The 15659-nt window shown below is 43.1% G+C and overlaps 1 protein-coding gene across 3 annotated transcripts; it reads left to right on the top strand.

The window, feature by feature from the left end:
- Window positions 1–11935: 11935 nt before the first annotated feature.
- On the top strand, window positions 11936–14901 carry SEC61G (SEC61 translocon subunit gamma). Of its 3 annotated transcripts, none has more exons than XM_066322636.1 (4): window positions 11936–12034; window positions 12788–12887; window positions 13869–13971; window positions 14796–14901. In XM_066322636.1, the coding sequence occupies exons 2-4, from the start codon at window positions 12794–12796 to the stop codon at window positions 14803–14805; spliced, it is 207 nt and encodes a 68-aa protein (XP_066178733.1). In that variant the 5' UTR covers window positions 11936–12034; window positions 12788–12793; the 3' UTR covers window positions 14806–14901. The 3 variants fall into 3 exon arrangements, with proteins under 3 accessions (XP_066178733.1, XP_066178743.1, XP_066178752.1); XM_066322646.1 differs by lacking the exon at window positions 11936–12034 and adding an exon at window positions 12585–12703; XM_066322655.1 differs by lacking the exon at window positions 11936–12034 and adding an exon at window positions 12597–12699.
- Window positions 14902–15659: the final 758 nt, after the last annotated feature.

The raw sequence follows: 15659 nt of genomic DNA, 5'->3' as shown, positions 1-15659 counted from the left end.
TTTGCCCATTCTTTTTAAATGGTAAGACAAATGTTGGGCTACATCTATTACTAAATACAAGGTAAAAAAAAAAGGCTTCTGCTACACATCAGACTGATTACTGATCACGGACTGCCAGTGATGGTGATTCACTGCCTTGCAAAGATTGTCTAGGAAAATAAAAGCAGGGATTATTTTCTGGCCCTGTGCATCAAAATAGGTTGTCTTCCTCTCCACTAAACTGCCCAAGCTCATATGAATACCACAGTCACACCCCAACCCAGTACCTTCAGCTAAGAGATATTTTGGTAATTTATGGCTCAGCAGCTCCTCATACGGCTTCCCATCAAGGCCTTACTATCCTTGTAGCCCTGCCCTGGAAGGTCTCCAACAACTGTGTATCTTCCTTCTATTTTAACACCCAAAAATGAATATAATATCCAAGGTGAGGCCATTAAAATGAGGGCCACAGAAGAACAATCCCATCCCTTGCCAGGTCAGCATATCTAGGCCTGATACCAATACCCCTAAGAATGTGGGTAGCATGCCTGCCTGCCACAGCACAGCTGACATTTCCTTGTCAGTAAGCACAGTCAACTCAGACTTTTAAGACAGAGCCTAGACTTCCTTCTGTTTCTCTTGCATACTTGTATGTATTTGTGTCAAATCACTTCAAAGAATACATTGTACAAAGGAGTGGGCAAAAAAAAGGGTGCAGTCCTCCTCATCCTGCTGACCCCATGGGCACTCCTTTCCTGTTTCCACTACATGACCTTTCTTTGAACAGTCTCCTGGAAGATCCAGCCAATTTACTCCTATTCCTTCTGAGTGTTCCAAAGCCTGCTCTTCAATTTGAAGAGGAAAGTTCACAAGTGGAACAGTGCAAGAAATGCAAGATGTGTCCCATGATTGAGGACCCATCAGTGACAGCCCCAGGAACAGACACTATGCATAAACTAAGGCCTCAATAGATTTGAGAAGATCCATCCGCCCCTGAACGGCTCTGTGTACTGCTCCAGCTCCAGCAGCTGCTGGCACCAAGGCCCGGGGCTCATCCCTGCTGTTGCTGAGCAGCCTCTACTGAGCACCTATCCTAACTCTTGGGCCTCACAGAGTGCGCTCCAGCTTGCCAGATCTCGGTGAGCCATGCCTCTTCTTTTGTTGCACTCCCCTATGAAGAATTCCTCTTGAGGGGCTACAGCAGCTTTGGCCTGTGATCCAAGTTTGTGTTGCTTTCCTTGACATGCTTCCTGAGACCTGTCTCAGCTGACTGTCTGTGCTCCTGGTTCCCTGGCCATCCTTATTGGTTGAGCTGGGTACCAGTTGGCTAACATCCAAACAGCAACCAGAATCCCCTGTGACCTGGGCGTGCTCTCCAACCAGCCTTACCGGTCGAGTTACATAATCACAGTAATTACATAATCGACCACATTTCAGTGATCAAGTTGGAATTATTTATAACTGTGATGTCTCCAGTCCTCCATACACTCTCTATTAAGCACTGCTTTTACACCCAGCCGCCCCATTGCGGCTGCTCTGCAAATCAGGGGCAAAAGCATGCCATGGCACTGTCCATTCTCGGATAAAACAGCAATACAAAATGAATAGAAAAGGTGAACTTTACTGATTAAAACTACTCTTCACAGCCACAGCAAGGGGGTGTGAAGACTACAGACAAGAGAACTTTATGCCTAAGACTACACAGATTTTGGGAACTTGAACTCTATGGTCAACAGCATTCTCTGCTCCTAGAGAGAATAGAAAACACAAAGGGCTCCTGTTCCAAGCAAAGCCACAGAACCCCCTCTGAGGCCACCCAAACTGGATTGTAGCATTCTCCTTATACCCGTGCTCTTAGAGGGTTGAGTGATGGAACACCGGCTTCTTTGATCCTGGAGAGCACAGAAAACAAAAAGGGATCATCTTTCAAGCAAAGCACAGAACCCCCCATCGGAGGCCACCCAAACAGGCTTGCTGCATTCTCCCTCTTCCCGTGCCACTAGAGAGACGAGCGATGGTCAACAGCTTCTTCTGCTCCTGGAGAGCACAGAAAAAACACAGTGTTCAAGTTTTGAACAAAGCCACAAAAGCCCCTCTGAGGCCACCCAAACAGGCTTGCTACATTCTCCCTCTTCCCGTGCCACTAGAGAGACGAGCGATGGTCAACAGCTTCTTCTGCTCCTGGAGAGCACAGAAAACACACAGGGCTCCTGTTTTGAGCAAAGCCACAGAAGACCCCACCGAGGCGACCAGATCTGCCTGCAGTCTTCTCTCTGTTCCAGGGATAGTAGAAACACAAACGATGGCCCAAAGGCATCTCTGCTTGTGGAGAGCACAAAAAACACACAGGGCTCCAGTTTCAAGCAAAGCCACAGAACCCCCCTCTGAGGCCACCCAAACTGGCTTGCAGCATTCTCCCTCTTCCCATGCCACTAGAGGCATGAGCGATGCTCCACAGCTTTCTCTGCCCCTGGAGAGCACAGAAAGCACACAGGGCTCCTGTTTCGAGCAAAGCCACAGAACCCCCCTCTGAGGTCATGCAGACTGGCTTGCTGCATTATCCCCCTTCTCATGCCTCTAGAGAAACACATGGTGGTGCACAGCTTTCTCTGCTCCTGGGCAGTACAGAAAACACACACGGATCCTGTTTCGAGCAAAGCCACAAAACCTCCGTCCTCAGCCACCAGGTCTCCCTGTGGACTTTATTCTGTTCCAGGGCAGGTAGAGCCTGAAGTGATGGCACACAGGCTTCTATGAGCTCACGGAAACAGGCTTTGCAGTATTGTCCCTATTCCCATGCTCTTAGGACAAGCGACAGTACACAGGTTTCTGTGCTTGTGCAGAGCAAAGAAAACACATAGGCCCTCCTATTTCAAGCAAAGTAATTAGTCAGGGGGGACTCTTATTAAAGACCAATCAGAGCCCTGACAACTAACCAGTCAGGAAGATGATCCAAAATGCACCAGGATCATTCCATTCAGGAGGAACCAGAGAGGATAAAAACGACTGTCAGACTGTGCGGGGGGTTCTTCTTCGGAACCTTGAGGGTCTGAAGGAGCACCCAGGACAGTGTTGCACTGTTGTTGGATTTCTGGCTTGCTGAGAGGAGCCTGGATTCCTGCTCCCAGTGGTCAGTTACAGTTAAAGAAGTGCCTTTTCTCATCATTAGATCCGAGTCCCAGCCTTGTTCATAACTGCGGCAGTGCCTGTATTGCCAACCTTGGCCTGCCCTGGCACCACAGCAATACGATGGGTCTTGGCTTGTCAGGAGTAAAGCGTAGAGATGGCAGGGAGAAGAAAGGAGGCACTCTCGAGGGGTGAAACCACGAGTTTATTTGGTCTCCAGGCGTGTAGTCCTCACCTCGTGGCACCAGCCTCAGGAGAGACCCTGAAAGCTTCAGTACAGTTACCTTTAAAGGGGGGTGGCATACAGGGGAGGGTTCAGTTAGGGACCAATGGGGTACAACAAGGGTGTAGCTCATAGTACAACAGACAGGTATAACAACCATACAGGAGATAATAGGAGGGGGAAGCCTGGATCCTGTCCAGTCACTCAACACTCTCCCTGGAACCTTCCAGACTCAGGGAGAGGTCTTCGAGTGATGAGCAGGACCAGAGGGTTATAGAACATATGATGGACAGATAACTGTAACTGGGGTAAGACTATATGAGGAGGAACATGGGGGGTTACATAGAACAAATAATTTCATACATAACCATATAGAACAAGTCGTGAACCTAAAACGAATAGAAATAAAATGCACCAACATACTTAACAAAGGGGCTCTGGTCCCAGAAGTGAAAGTCCCTGGCCTTGAGAATGTGACCAGCAGAGAGGCTCAAGAATGGTCAAAATGAAAAGTTCCCTTAAGATCCTTTTGAACCTGTTTTCAACCATGTGAGGTGACCAGTTTTCCCACTGAGATAGCAATATGCTGTTAATCTCTTGATTCTTCCCAAGCAAGGTCCTCTGCATCTTCTCAGATGTACAACTTGTGCATAATTAGGACACTTTCAAGTTTGTTGTTGCAGTCTCTACAGGTCATGGTATTTGGTTCCATGAAAACAGTGGGTACTCAGCAGAGTCAGAAACAAACTTCTGGCAAATACATACATATTTGTCACTCAAAATTTGCTCTTTTATTTTGACAAGCTGTAAGAAAGATCCCCTGACAGAATTATGATTTCGCAGCTCACAGCTGTTATTTATGCTCTGTAAAATGTCACCAACATTTGCTATCATAGTGAAATGCAGAACTGCAAAGTGATCTGAAGTTCAGATGTAAACAAACAAAACCATTTTCCAAACAATGGTTTAAAAGGCAATAATGCTGAAATATCCTAAGTATTTTAAAATCTAAAAGGGTATCAATCTGTTGAATTTTTATGGAATGAGATGCATAAGCAGACAGAAAAATTTCAGTTTCCCAAATGTAAATTGTATGTGACTCTCTGGATAAAGTCAAGGTTTTCAAAGGTTGTTTGTATGTTTTATCTGCTGTGTTGGTACTCCCGGGCCTCACATTTAATATTCACAGAAAGACAGTTGCCTCTTTACATAGTGCCTTCAAATGTATCACTTCTGGGCAATTCAGAAGTGCCACAGGCACACTGACAGTCACATCCAGAAAGGGATGTCCTGGGCCACTGAGCCATACCTGCAGGCACCTCCTCTGAGGTGTCACACAGCAGCTACCCTGAACTGGCTGGGAAAAGAAGCATGCATATTTGGCTTAGGGCAACCAAATGACTCCAACTTTTCTTTCAAGCATCTGGAAGTCTCCCTAATCAGTGAAAAAGCATTAGTTTCTTACAATCCAAACACCTGAATTTTTAGAAATATCTTGTGAAACACTTTGTGAAAATGTAACCCTGCCACCAGAGATACAAACCTAAACGTACATTTGCAAATACACACAGTCCAATTTTTATGGCATGCAATGGATCTCCACACCCCATCTTTATTATCATTTGGTACAGAGATCTTGCTGACCCAGAGCAAAAAAATCTGTCCTGATCTCCTAAATGAAGTACAGTCTTCACTTCTTGGGCTTTTCTGAAAAGACTCCCTGCAAAAACAATTAGAAAGGGACACTGGAGTAAACATTGGAAAGCCAAAGGCTGGATATCCAAACCACTCTGTCAGTTTCTTGGGATATACTGACAGCCAGTCTCCTAGAAATAAGGTAGATGATGAGGCAGTGGTGAGAATACAACAATAATGGCAACCTTTCCAAGTGTGCAGCTCTATCCACATCCCCAGAAGCCAACTTCTATTGGTGTCAGAAATGCCAGAATCCAACAGACCTGCTCTTCCTGGAGTCATGTGAACACTAAGTATAGGATGGAGCTGGTGCCAAATGTCATCAAGATCTTGCTAGAATTAAAAGAGATCAATGAGAAGGTTTTCTCCAGGGATGGGAGTGGGTGGTGGTAGGGTGTGTGTGTGTCTGTTGTAGCCAGGGAGTCCTGCGCAGAATAGAAGCAGTAGAACCTGAAACACACAATCCTCCACCAATGCTTTGAGGTAACAAAAGTTGCACCGACAAAATTTTCCCCCAGGATCACAGTTTTAGCTTGGCACAGGCAACCTATCAGCAGGATCAAAGAAGTCACCATTGCTAGATGGCCTTTAAAAAGCAACATCTTGTAAACTTCAAATTTTCAGAGAAAAGTCCTGAGAGAAACAAAACTACAGATGGCTCAGTATCCTGAGGATCCATGTGGAGAATCAAAACTTGAAGGTGCACAGGGGCTGATAACCTCTAGATTGTCTGTGTGTTCACAGAGCTTGGAGCTGTCAGGTGCTCTGAGATTGCCTGTCACCTTCCAAGACTCTGACTCCCAAGTCTGGCTAGGGAGCTGGAGATAGCCAGAAGTTGGATTTTGAAAACAGTACTAACTGTGGATAGCAGGGCAGCATTTCCACCTAAGATTTGGGATTAAGGAATGGAATAAAACATTCTCCACTCCATGGACAGTTTCAAGGACTTTAGTGAGATATTTAATGAGAGGCCTAAGATTACAAGCAGCTTCAAGAAAGCTCAGTCTAAGGACAGACAAGTAAAGACTATCCTGCTAAAAATTTTGTAGAGGTAATTAAGAGCCAGACAACACTGAAGAACCTCTGCATTCTATGACATTTAAGGTGTGGCAGAGAATGTCACACCTTCATAGACAGTACTGTAAGTGATTTAACAAAGGGTGTCTAATAAGAAAAATATGCAGACACACTCTGCTTGACAACTAGAAGTAAAGTAGGCCAAAGCTACATGACTACTGAACTGCAGGCAAGAAACAGGATCTAACACCCAGGAATAACATGGAGTCCTGAGAGCTCTCAGAAAAAAAAAACCAACAACCAAACCAAAACAAAAAAATGCTCCAAGAAAGGCAGAAGAGGCATAAACACATCGCCCTTTGTTTCAGCTGCATGGTGGGTGGGTGCAATTTCAGATCTAAAAGACTGGCCTTGTTAGTGTAGCCAACAAAGACTACCTGGCTCAGTGCTCATATGCAGGTAGCCCTATAGTGCAGTGGTGCTGCAGAATTATGGATGTTAAAAAAGGATGTAAATAAGATACACGTCACAGAAAAGACAAGAGTTACATATAAAACCTATAATCTTCTACTCCTTCAGTCTAAAAGTAAGGCCAGCCAAACTCATATTACAATTTGTCAGTGTCTTAACAATTGCAAGACTGGAACAAGCTGGTATTTGCCATTTATTTCCAGAGTACATTGCTAGTCACAGAAAATCTGCAAGTGACTCCAACTATGATTCTTTATCCTCTCCTGTAAGAGAGGACACGGAGCCCAGGACAGCTATAGGACAGCCGATTTTGCTCAAATCCTCTCAAGTCTCTGTTCAAATCTTGTCCATCTAGAACAGCTTCTCTGGGTTATTTATGCTATAATTCATATCTGCTGACTCTTCTCATATTGCAGGCCCTGAGAGGTGAGGCTAGGGTAAAAGAACAGAAAAACTAATCTTGGGTGTTTTCTGTGAAGCATATTTTGCAAGTATTTTTAAAATCAGAAGTTTTATTAGCATCACCTCTCCCAATCCATGACAAACTACAGACCATGAGTAAGATTAGCACTGAAAAGCTGCTGATGCAGTGAAAGACCCTAACTTATGTAATTGATGCTGTGTATTTTAAAGGCCAAAGACATTAATAATGCTGAACTGACAATAACAAAGATTTGTCAGCCTTTAAAAGCCTTAAATCTATGTGGTAGACAAACCATAGATTTTTCAGCATTTATTATAATTTTAATAGCTTAATGATTAACTGACAACTAATTGCAGCATGTTCAGTGGCCAGTATGTTTGACAGGTTCATGCCTATAAACTATTTGCAGGAGTCAAAAGAACAGTTTATTTGGACTGCAGCCAAAGGAATAACAAGAACTTCTGCAATGTACAGGTCAGACCCTGTTGATGCCACAGTCAAAGCTGGAGTACTACACACCAGGCACCCTTATCCTGCACCCAAGGATCCACCACTTTCTCCAGCTAAGCTACCTAATTAACCAGAGGAGATAGGTTGATACAGATAAATCACACATTTGTCCCTTGAGTCAAAGGGTGTTTAGTTTGCAATTTAATTGCCAAAGGGGCTTAATGCAGAAGCAACAGAAACAAACAAACAAACAAACAATTACAAAAAACCAATCAAACAAAACAAAACAAAACCAAAACCACACAAAAAAACCCACAAAAAACAACCCCCCTCAAAACCAAAAAATGTTTCTGTACTCTGACAATGTAACCAGCCCTTTACTGCTTTATCTTGCATTTTCTCTGACTCCTCAGCTCATCCTTCCTTTCAGTTCAGATCCCTTACACCACCATGCCATGTTTTTTCCCCACTACCTACATGTACCACACCTGAATATTCCCTGGCTTCATCCCTGCAGGGAAACACAAAGTAACACCTCCTTATCCTGCTCCTACAGTAGGATAGACTAAACAAGGTTTACTTCCTAAGCACATGAATTCTCAGAAGCTAACTAAGGGTAGTTAAGGGCAGGCTATTCTTTTATAGTGAAAATCAGGCTTAGTATTGAGCGAGGACAGAGTTCTAAAGCAATGGTTGCAGAAAGGAGGGTTACGTTCCATGTACCAAGCAGGGTGATGCTGCAAGGACGTTTATTGACAAAAGGCATGGATATTTATACTGTTGTAGCTTCTGCATAACAATTTCCAATTATTCTGTCCACCTGCAATTTAGTACATAGCAGGCCACAATATATACTTTTGCACAATTACTTATCACAGCTGACTGCTCTGTTCTTTGGGAGGGGAACACAGTTTCTGCAGCTCCTTCTTTATGTACCATTCTCAGTTTCTGCAGTTCTTTCTCACAGCTTTTTCCTCACAGCCCTTGCTGTACAGTCTTCAGCAGTTCAAGTGTCCTATTAATGCTGTTTAACTCATTCTGCTCCTGCAACAGTGAGTTGGGGTTCAACAGTTATAAACCTGCTCTGCTTGTGCCTGGCATGGGTAAAAGTGTGAAGAAACTTGTATAGGCACCCTAGCCAAGCAAAACCTCTCAGGTGATGTTTATCAGCAACCCTGCTACATAACATATAATTACTGTTTTACAGTGTTATGTTCTTACAGGTTTATTTTTATGCAAGAAGAGTGAAATACTAAATTAAAAAAAAAAAAACTCCAAAAATGAAGGCAAGAATGCCTTGTGTTATCAATTTCATGGCTTGACACAGAATTAGGTTCTAATCAGGATTAGAGTTCTTAAAGGCCCAGAGCAGGCATCTTTACTCCAGCTGCATAAATTCAGGATAATGAAAATAAATGATTTATACTTATGAAATACATATGAGACCAAGTTCTTTGTCAGTAAAACTGTTGTGACTACTGCTGTTGAATTGGAAACTGTAATATTACAAATACCAGTACCAAACAGCTGGCAGGTGCTTTACAAATGAATTTATAAAGGTAACCCAGATATCATTCAGATTATGTACCACAAATTTGCTAGAACATAAACAATTCAGTAAAGAGCATTACTGGATAGCAGTGCGTCCACACATTAAAATAGATGCAAGGTTCAAATTTGCAGGTATCATTTGGGGAAGACTATTTAACACTTGACTAATTTAGCAAAGAATTTGAAAAAAGGTGCTAATTAAACTTTGCCTGGGGGCTGCCACCTGCTGCCAAAATTGTAGAGATGCTGCCACTGTAATGTTTCCTCTTCGTTATTAAACGAGCATTTGGAGTGGTTCAGGTGAACAGACACAAACTTACCATGATGTTAGCAGAACTCACTTTTGGAACTTCCTGTATCTGATTGCTGCAACATTTTGGACAGTTCTGCAACACTAAGTCCATGATAAAGTGGAAGTGACACCTGGGTAATAAAGTTAGCAGAAAGTGCTAGATCTTCAGGTAATTATTTTTTTAAACCAACACCCCCTTGCAGGATTCTATCTTTTCAGCAATAATGGAAGTAATTGATTTTTATCTTACTAGGAAAGGAAGTGAGAGAAATTAGATTTACAATTAGATTTCTGTTTGTAAACTGTTCCAGTTGCAGCAGTTACTGACAGGACTTGGGAATACCAGCAATTATGTGTTGAAAAACTGCTGGATACATTTGTACCACTTGAACAGGTGCTTCCCCAAGTTCTTTTCACCAATACAGAGTTGGACCATTACTGGTGAGATAAAGAAGCAGAACAATTGACAGAGCCTTACTATTCCTTCTGCAGGAACAAAAAAACAAAACAAACCCCCCCCCCCCCAAGAAAAACAAACCACCACCAAACAAATATACAAAAAATCTTACTGAGAATGCTGCAGATTCAGATGAAAGCAATAGCAAGGAAGGCCTGCAGCTTCTTCATGCTGTGAAAAGCAGCTTTGTGCTGTTCCCACTTGCATGTGAGGAAGATTATGCACTTAACCAGTGACCAAGCAAAACTGCTTCTCTAGTGACCATCCCTTTCAGGTGTTCTCAAATCACCTTTAAAGCTGAACTATCTGCAGTTCAGAGACACTGTCTCTGACTTACTGAACAGCAGGTCCTATCAAGGTTCTTCAGCAAGACTGGAATCTAAGTTTCCATTTAAATTTCTAACACAGAGAGTAAAGATTTGTGAGGGCAGAAAGAAAGAAAGGGGAAGCATTTAAAAATATCTTCAAAAGAGTAGCGAAAAGTACATTATAAAATAAAAATAAAAGAACCTTTGCAATTCTAGTTTTTTGAAGTTCAAGAATGATTCCCATCCCTGTAAAGCCTTCCAAAGCTGATTTTCAATTCTGACTTACCCAAACTCCTCTGGATTCTTTTACACTCTAGATATTACATATTTAGAGGTATATTTCCAAGGCGCCCTTTGAGAAAGCACATGCTGCCAGCCTGCCTGAAGCACACGGCTCCTGTACAAATCAGTGACACATCTGCTTTAGCATAGACACTTGGTAAAATTCAGGAGACCTCAGCAGTATCACAAAAGCTTAACCCAAGCCAAAAGGAAATGTCCCATTTAATCTGAAGCTAGGAAGAAAAGACAAGCAGGCAACAAACTCTGTACAGATTGACTGGGGGAAGAAAAAGCTAATAAAAATAGGAGCAAGAAGTTATTTTGCTTTTCAGTGGTAGGAAGATTTTTTGGCCTGTCCAACTCCACCCTTTCATTGTTGAAGGTCAGTAATACTGAGGGTCCTGCCCTGTGGCCATAGACAAAGAACGTGGCTGCTAAAAAAATCCATAGAATGACCAACAATTTCCTACTGTGATGTGATGGTACTTCACCTGTAATGAAGGCTGTTCGCAAAAATTTAAGCCCAGAAAATATTTTGTGCACAGTTAGATGCTACAGGGAGTTAAGATCAGCAAACCATTTGCTAAACTGCCCGCAGAGGCCCCACAGTCTGATGAATAATTAATAGGCTTTGGATACTTAATATAAACTCAAAGGTGGAGTCAACTAGTAACAGAGCTCTAGAGCAATATCAATAACATCAAAAGCAAAGTAAGGATAAAAAAAGTAAATCCATTTTGTCTTTGTTTTTCCTTTATCTGTTACAAGATGAAGCAGCAGGGAAGTGACAGCCTTTAGGCAGCGACAGCCTCTTTTCCCCCCCATGCAAGGCACAGTGTAGTCCTACACTACACCTGTGGTGTTGAAATGTACAGGGCTTTCCCACCTTTGAGCACTGTACACTTCCCTACACAAGAAAAATCCTGTGTTTCCAAAGGTGATGAACTCCCTTAGTTCGCAATGGCTCCAGCATTCCTGAAAACCAATAGATTTCTGGTGTCTGGCTCATGGGCAATCACAGCCTGAACAAATTTGACAATGTGGGGTGTTGTTGGTTTTTTTTTTGGTTGGTTTTTTTCTTTTTTTTTTTTTTTTTTTTTTTTTTTTTTTTTTTTTTGGTTGTTGTTATTGGTTGGTGTTTGATTTTTGGGTTTTTTTGTGGTGTTCTTTTTCATTCCTTCACCGAACAACATTTGTTACAGGCATATTCAGAGAAACAGGTAGGAAAAGACCTCCAAGATGGAGTCCAACCTATGCCCTAACAGCACCTTGACAATTATTCCCTAGCACTGAGTGCCACGTCCAGTCTTTCCTTAAACACCTCCAGGGACAGTGACTCCACCAGCTCCCTGGGCAGCCGGGTCCAATACCTAATCACCCTTTTCATGAGGAAATTCTTCCTAATGTCCAACTTAACCCTCCCCCGGCGCAGCTCGAGACTACGTCCTCTCATCCTTATCCGTGTTTGCTTGGGGGAACAGTGGCACCTTCTTTCCTTTATTTCCCGCCAGGACGCCCTCGGGTCCCGAGGCCCCAGAGCACGGAGCGCGAAGGCGCAGCCCCAGCGGTGCCGCCGGGCGGACCGCCCTCACTCCCGGGCCCCGCCGCCGAGGAGGGAGGAGCGACAGCGCCCGGAAACCGGAACAACCCAAGTAAAATCCCGCCCTCAGAAGGCTTCCTTGTCCACCCACAGCCCGCCCCGCCCGCCGACGTGACGCTTCTCAGCCGGCGCTCAGTGCGACGTGTCCCTCGGCCGGCGGTGAGCGGGCCGGCTGTGCCCTGGGCCCGGCACACGGGGGCCCGGGAGAAGGGAGGGGGGTGTCCCCCGGCCCCGGGAGACGGGGATCAGGGAAAAGGGATGGAGGCTGGGCAGAGGGGATTGGCATGGGGCCAGGGATGAGGACTGCAGGGAGTGCGGCAGGCAGGGGCCCTCGGCCGGAGCCAGGGGGAAGGGAGTCGCTGGGGCCGCGACAGGGGCCGGCATGGTATCGGGAGCCTCCTGCCGGGGTCCGTATGGATGAAAGGGAGCAAATCCCTCCGGTGGGTGTCCTGCGTGCGGTGGCATTGCCGGCACACGCCTGCTGCGAGAATAAGGCTTGGCCACAGCACTGTCTCCGTGCTCGCCGACGAGGACGTGTCCCCCACGCCAGAAGCTGCCGGGGGTCTCCTCAAAGCGGCGACCTTCGTCAATTCAGACGCCTTTGGTGGTGGTGGTGTGGGACATAAGCTGAAAGCCAAACTGCGATGCAGCTGTTTTCTGCTTCTCGGCTGAAAGGCACAATTTTCCATAGTTTTTTTCTTTTGCAGATAGAAATTAGGCCCTCATATTTATTTACTGAAACAGTGTCTTCATTTCCTGTAAAGGGGAAGTATCTTAGATTGGAATTTGACACTTCAGGTTATCTTAAGTCTTTAACAAATTCTGTAGGTAACTGCTACTTCTGTAATTAAAAAATTCTGGTTTTTAGTATATACGTGGAGCTATCAGTACTAAGTATGTCTGTCTTTGCAGGCAGTCATGGATCAGGTAATGCAATTTGTGGAACCCAGCCGTCAGTTTGTAAAAGATTCCATACGACTTGTTAAGAGATGCACCAAGCCTGACAGGAAAGGTAAAGCATACAATAGACCAAAACACAATCGTTATTTCATCTTGTATCTTAGCACGTGCCTTTCCATATGTCACTTCTGTTGATTTGTTTGCCATGGATGTTTCTCATCTGCCAATATGAGATTTAAACCTGAGCTTTAGTTGTCTAAATGTTAATGTCTTTAGAGTTCTGGCTATAATAAACTTGAGCGTGTTGTTTTCTGGTATGTATGCAGGCATGTGAGTGGTACTAAGATTCACCTTAGGAGAGAGGTTAGGTAGTTGAAATTCAGTGCTCTGCAGTTGTCAGTCATTGCCTGACTGGGATAGGAACAATCTCGTTGCTGGGAGTATGGAAGAGGAGTTTTTGGACTAGAGAAGCCCTGGAGAGAAGCTGTAACTAAAACCAGAATGCAACTGGTCCTCCTTGCTGAAAGTTACAGCGCTTTATGTGTGTGCTCAGGGTGAATGGGTCTGTGACTTAAGTTTACTGTTAAGATCCCTAAGGAACTTCATTCCTTGTCATGTTTCTGAGGGCCTGCTGACCTTCTTAGTCAGCTTCATGGTTGCTGTCCTAAAGTAATAGAAAATATCCCAAGTACTCTATTTTTGCGGGGTCTTATGGTGCTGTCCTCCTGTGACAGAGATGAATACAGACTTTCCATTTTTGATGCTGTATTAGAGATTACTTTCAGGGCTTGTAGGGATGTAAAGGAAACATAATGGGATAAATGTTCCATGAATTGTCTTTTTGTGTATTTTTGATTCTGCTTTTTTAAAAAAGATTGTGATCAGCCATTCTTTGTGGAAATCTGCATCTTCTCTCTGAAAATCTCATTTGTCTTCTGAAAAAGTGTATTTGTTTCTCAACATCTGTGCAGATTTTGAAGTGTTTCTAGTGTTAATATAGTTCTGTAGAGATCTCTCCTTTGGTCACTGGAGTGCACATCTGTATGCCACACATGAGAATTCCTGACAAATGTTTTCTGTTGTTTTTTTGCAGAGTTCCAGAAGATTGCCATGGCAACAGCAATAGGCTTTGCGATAATGGGATTTATTGGTTTCTTTGTCAAATTGATCCATATCCCAATCAACAATATAATTGTGTAAGTGAATAAACCCCTCAATTTCACTATATTTTTACCTGTTCAGTTTTAAACAGAGGACATTAGTGAGCTCTACAGGACCCATGTTGTTTTAGTGTCAGTGCATTTCACATGTTAGTGTAATATGACAAATATTACTTGATTCAAAGGACTTTCTGACCATTGTTAATGAACTTTATGTTAATTCCGCATGCTGCGAAGTATTAGGTCCATAGTTCTTAAGGTTTTTTCTGAGTATTCTGCTTCAAAACTGAACATCAGATATTTTGATTTTCAGTTCCTCAGTGTATTTTTGACCATAGAACATTTACCTTATTTGGATCTTACATACTCTTACTGTTTCCAGTTTATAATTTGGGTGTCCAAAGTAAATGGACGGACAGTAAGGTAAAGAAAACTGAGTGGGTGTGCTGTGAGATGACAGGGCACAGAATGTAGTTGGTCTTGATTCATTTTCTGAGTGCTAGATATGTTTGAAACATTGTTTTATGTGTAACTGCATCCTGTAAAATCACTTTTGGAGTGAACGTTACATCATGAAAAATTTGAACTGGCACCATAGTTCAGGCATATTAACAGTACCAGCTAAAACTCCTCATAATCTCCAGAGCTCATGTCATCCCCTCTCCAGCACTGGAAGAGGTTAAAGACCATTCTGTGTCCATGATCCGTGGCTTCCTTATACCTGTAAGAGTGGTCATTGAGGCAAGGCGTGTTTGAAAATGGGAGATAAACTGTAGTGGTGGGAGGATAAGTAAGACTTCAGGTGGGATCACTTGATCACACTTCATGAGTTGAAACTGATTACTTTCTTCTCTCAACAGAGGTGGCTGAATATTCATCACGAAGAAGACAGTTGTGACACCTGCTGTAATGATTTCACAGCTTTACTTTGTTTGATATTAAACAAGCGTAGTTTGGGTTTTCAAACATTCTTGTCATCTTTTTCTTTTTTTAAAGTATATGTGATCATACCTATCCATAGGTGCCTTTTTTTTTTTTTTTTAATAGTAGTTGTGGGTTTTTCTTGCTACTGCTTTTAACTGTAGTAGAATCATTCAGGTAGGAAGGAAGCTTGGAAGATCTCTATCTAGTCCAATGTCCTGCTTGAAGCTGGGTCAGTGTTGCATTCCAATGAAGTTGCCTAAGGTTTTCTCCAGTCAAATACTGAAAGCTTCCAAGGGGGACAGCTGTATGCCCTCACTTCAGGAGCTGTTTACAAAGCAGTAAATTAAGCTTTGAAACAGCATTGTTCCAGCAAAAGCAGACTACAAGATAACAGCATTTGTGTATTCTTTCAAATGGTGTTGTCAAAGTGTATGGAAATTCCTGTCACTAATTTCTGGAATCACCATAATTATCACTAATTTCTTTCTGCATTTGGAAGTCATGCTAGGTTATAGTATGTACTTGACAGGAAAAAAACTCTTGTCAAACAAAGAAATTGCATTGCCAGTCCTTAATCTGATGGCATAATTAAAAAACCCAAACATAATTGATTACTGAGCTGTACCATTTGAGGATAATTTAGTTGTCAGAGACACTAAGCAGTCCTTCAGCACATCCACAACTTGCTCACACTGTTGGATAGGATAAAAACCCATTTTGGATCCTGTTCTGTACATAGAATTGTAAAGGCCCCCTGCATGTTGACCTGGAGGTTTCCATTATTTTAAATAATTGCATAT

The sequence above is a fragment of the Sylvia atricapilla genome, chromosome 1 (genome assembly GCF_009819655.1).
Source record: "Sylvia atricapilla isolate bSylAtr1 chromosome 1, bSylAtr1.pri, whole genome shotgun sequence".
Lineage (NCBI taxonomy): Eukaryota > Metazoa > Chordata > Aves > Passeriformes > Sylviidae > Sylvia > Sylvia atricapilla.
Note: the sequence above shows the minus strand (reverse complement) of the source record. Positions and strands in the feature narration are given on the sequence as shown.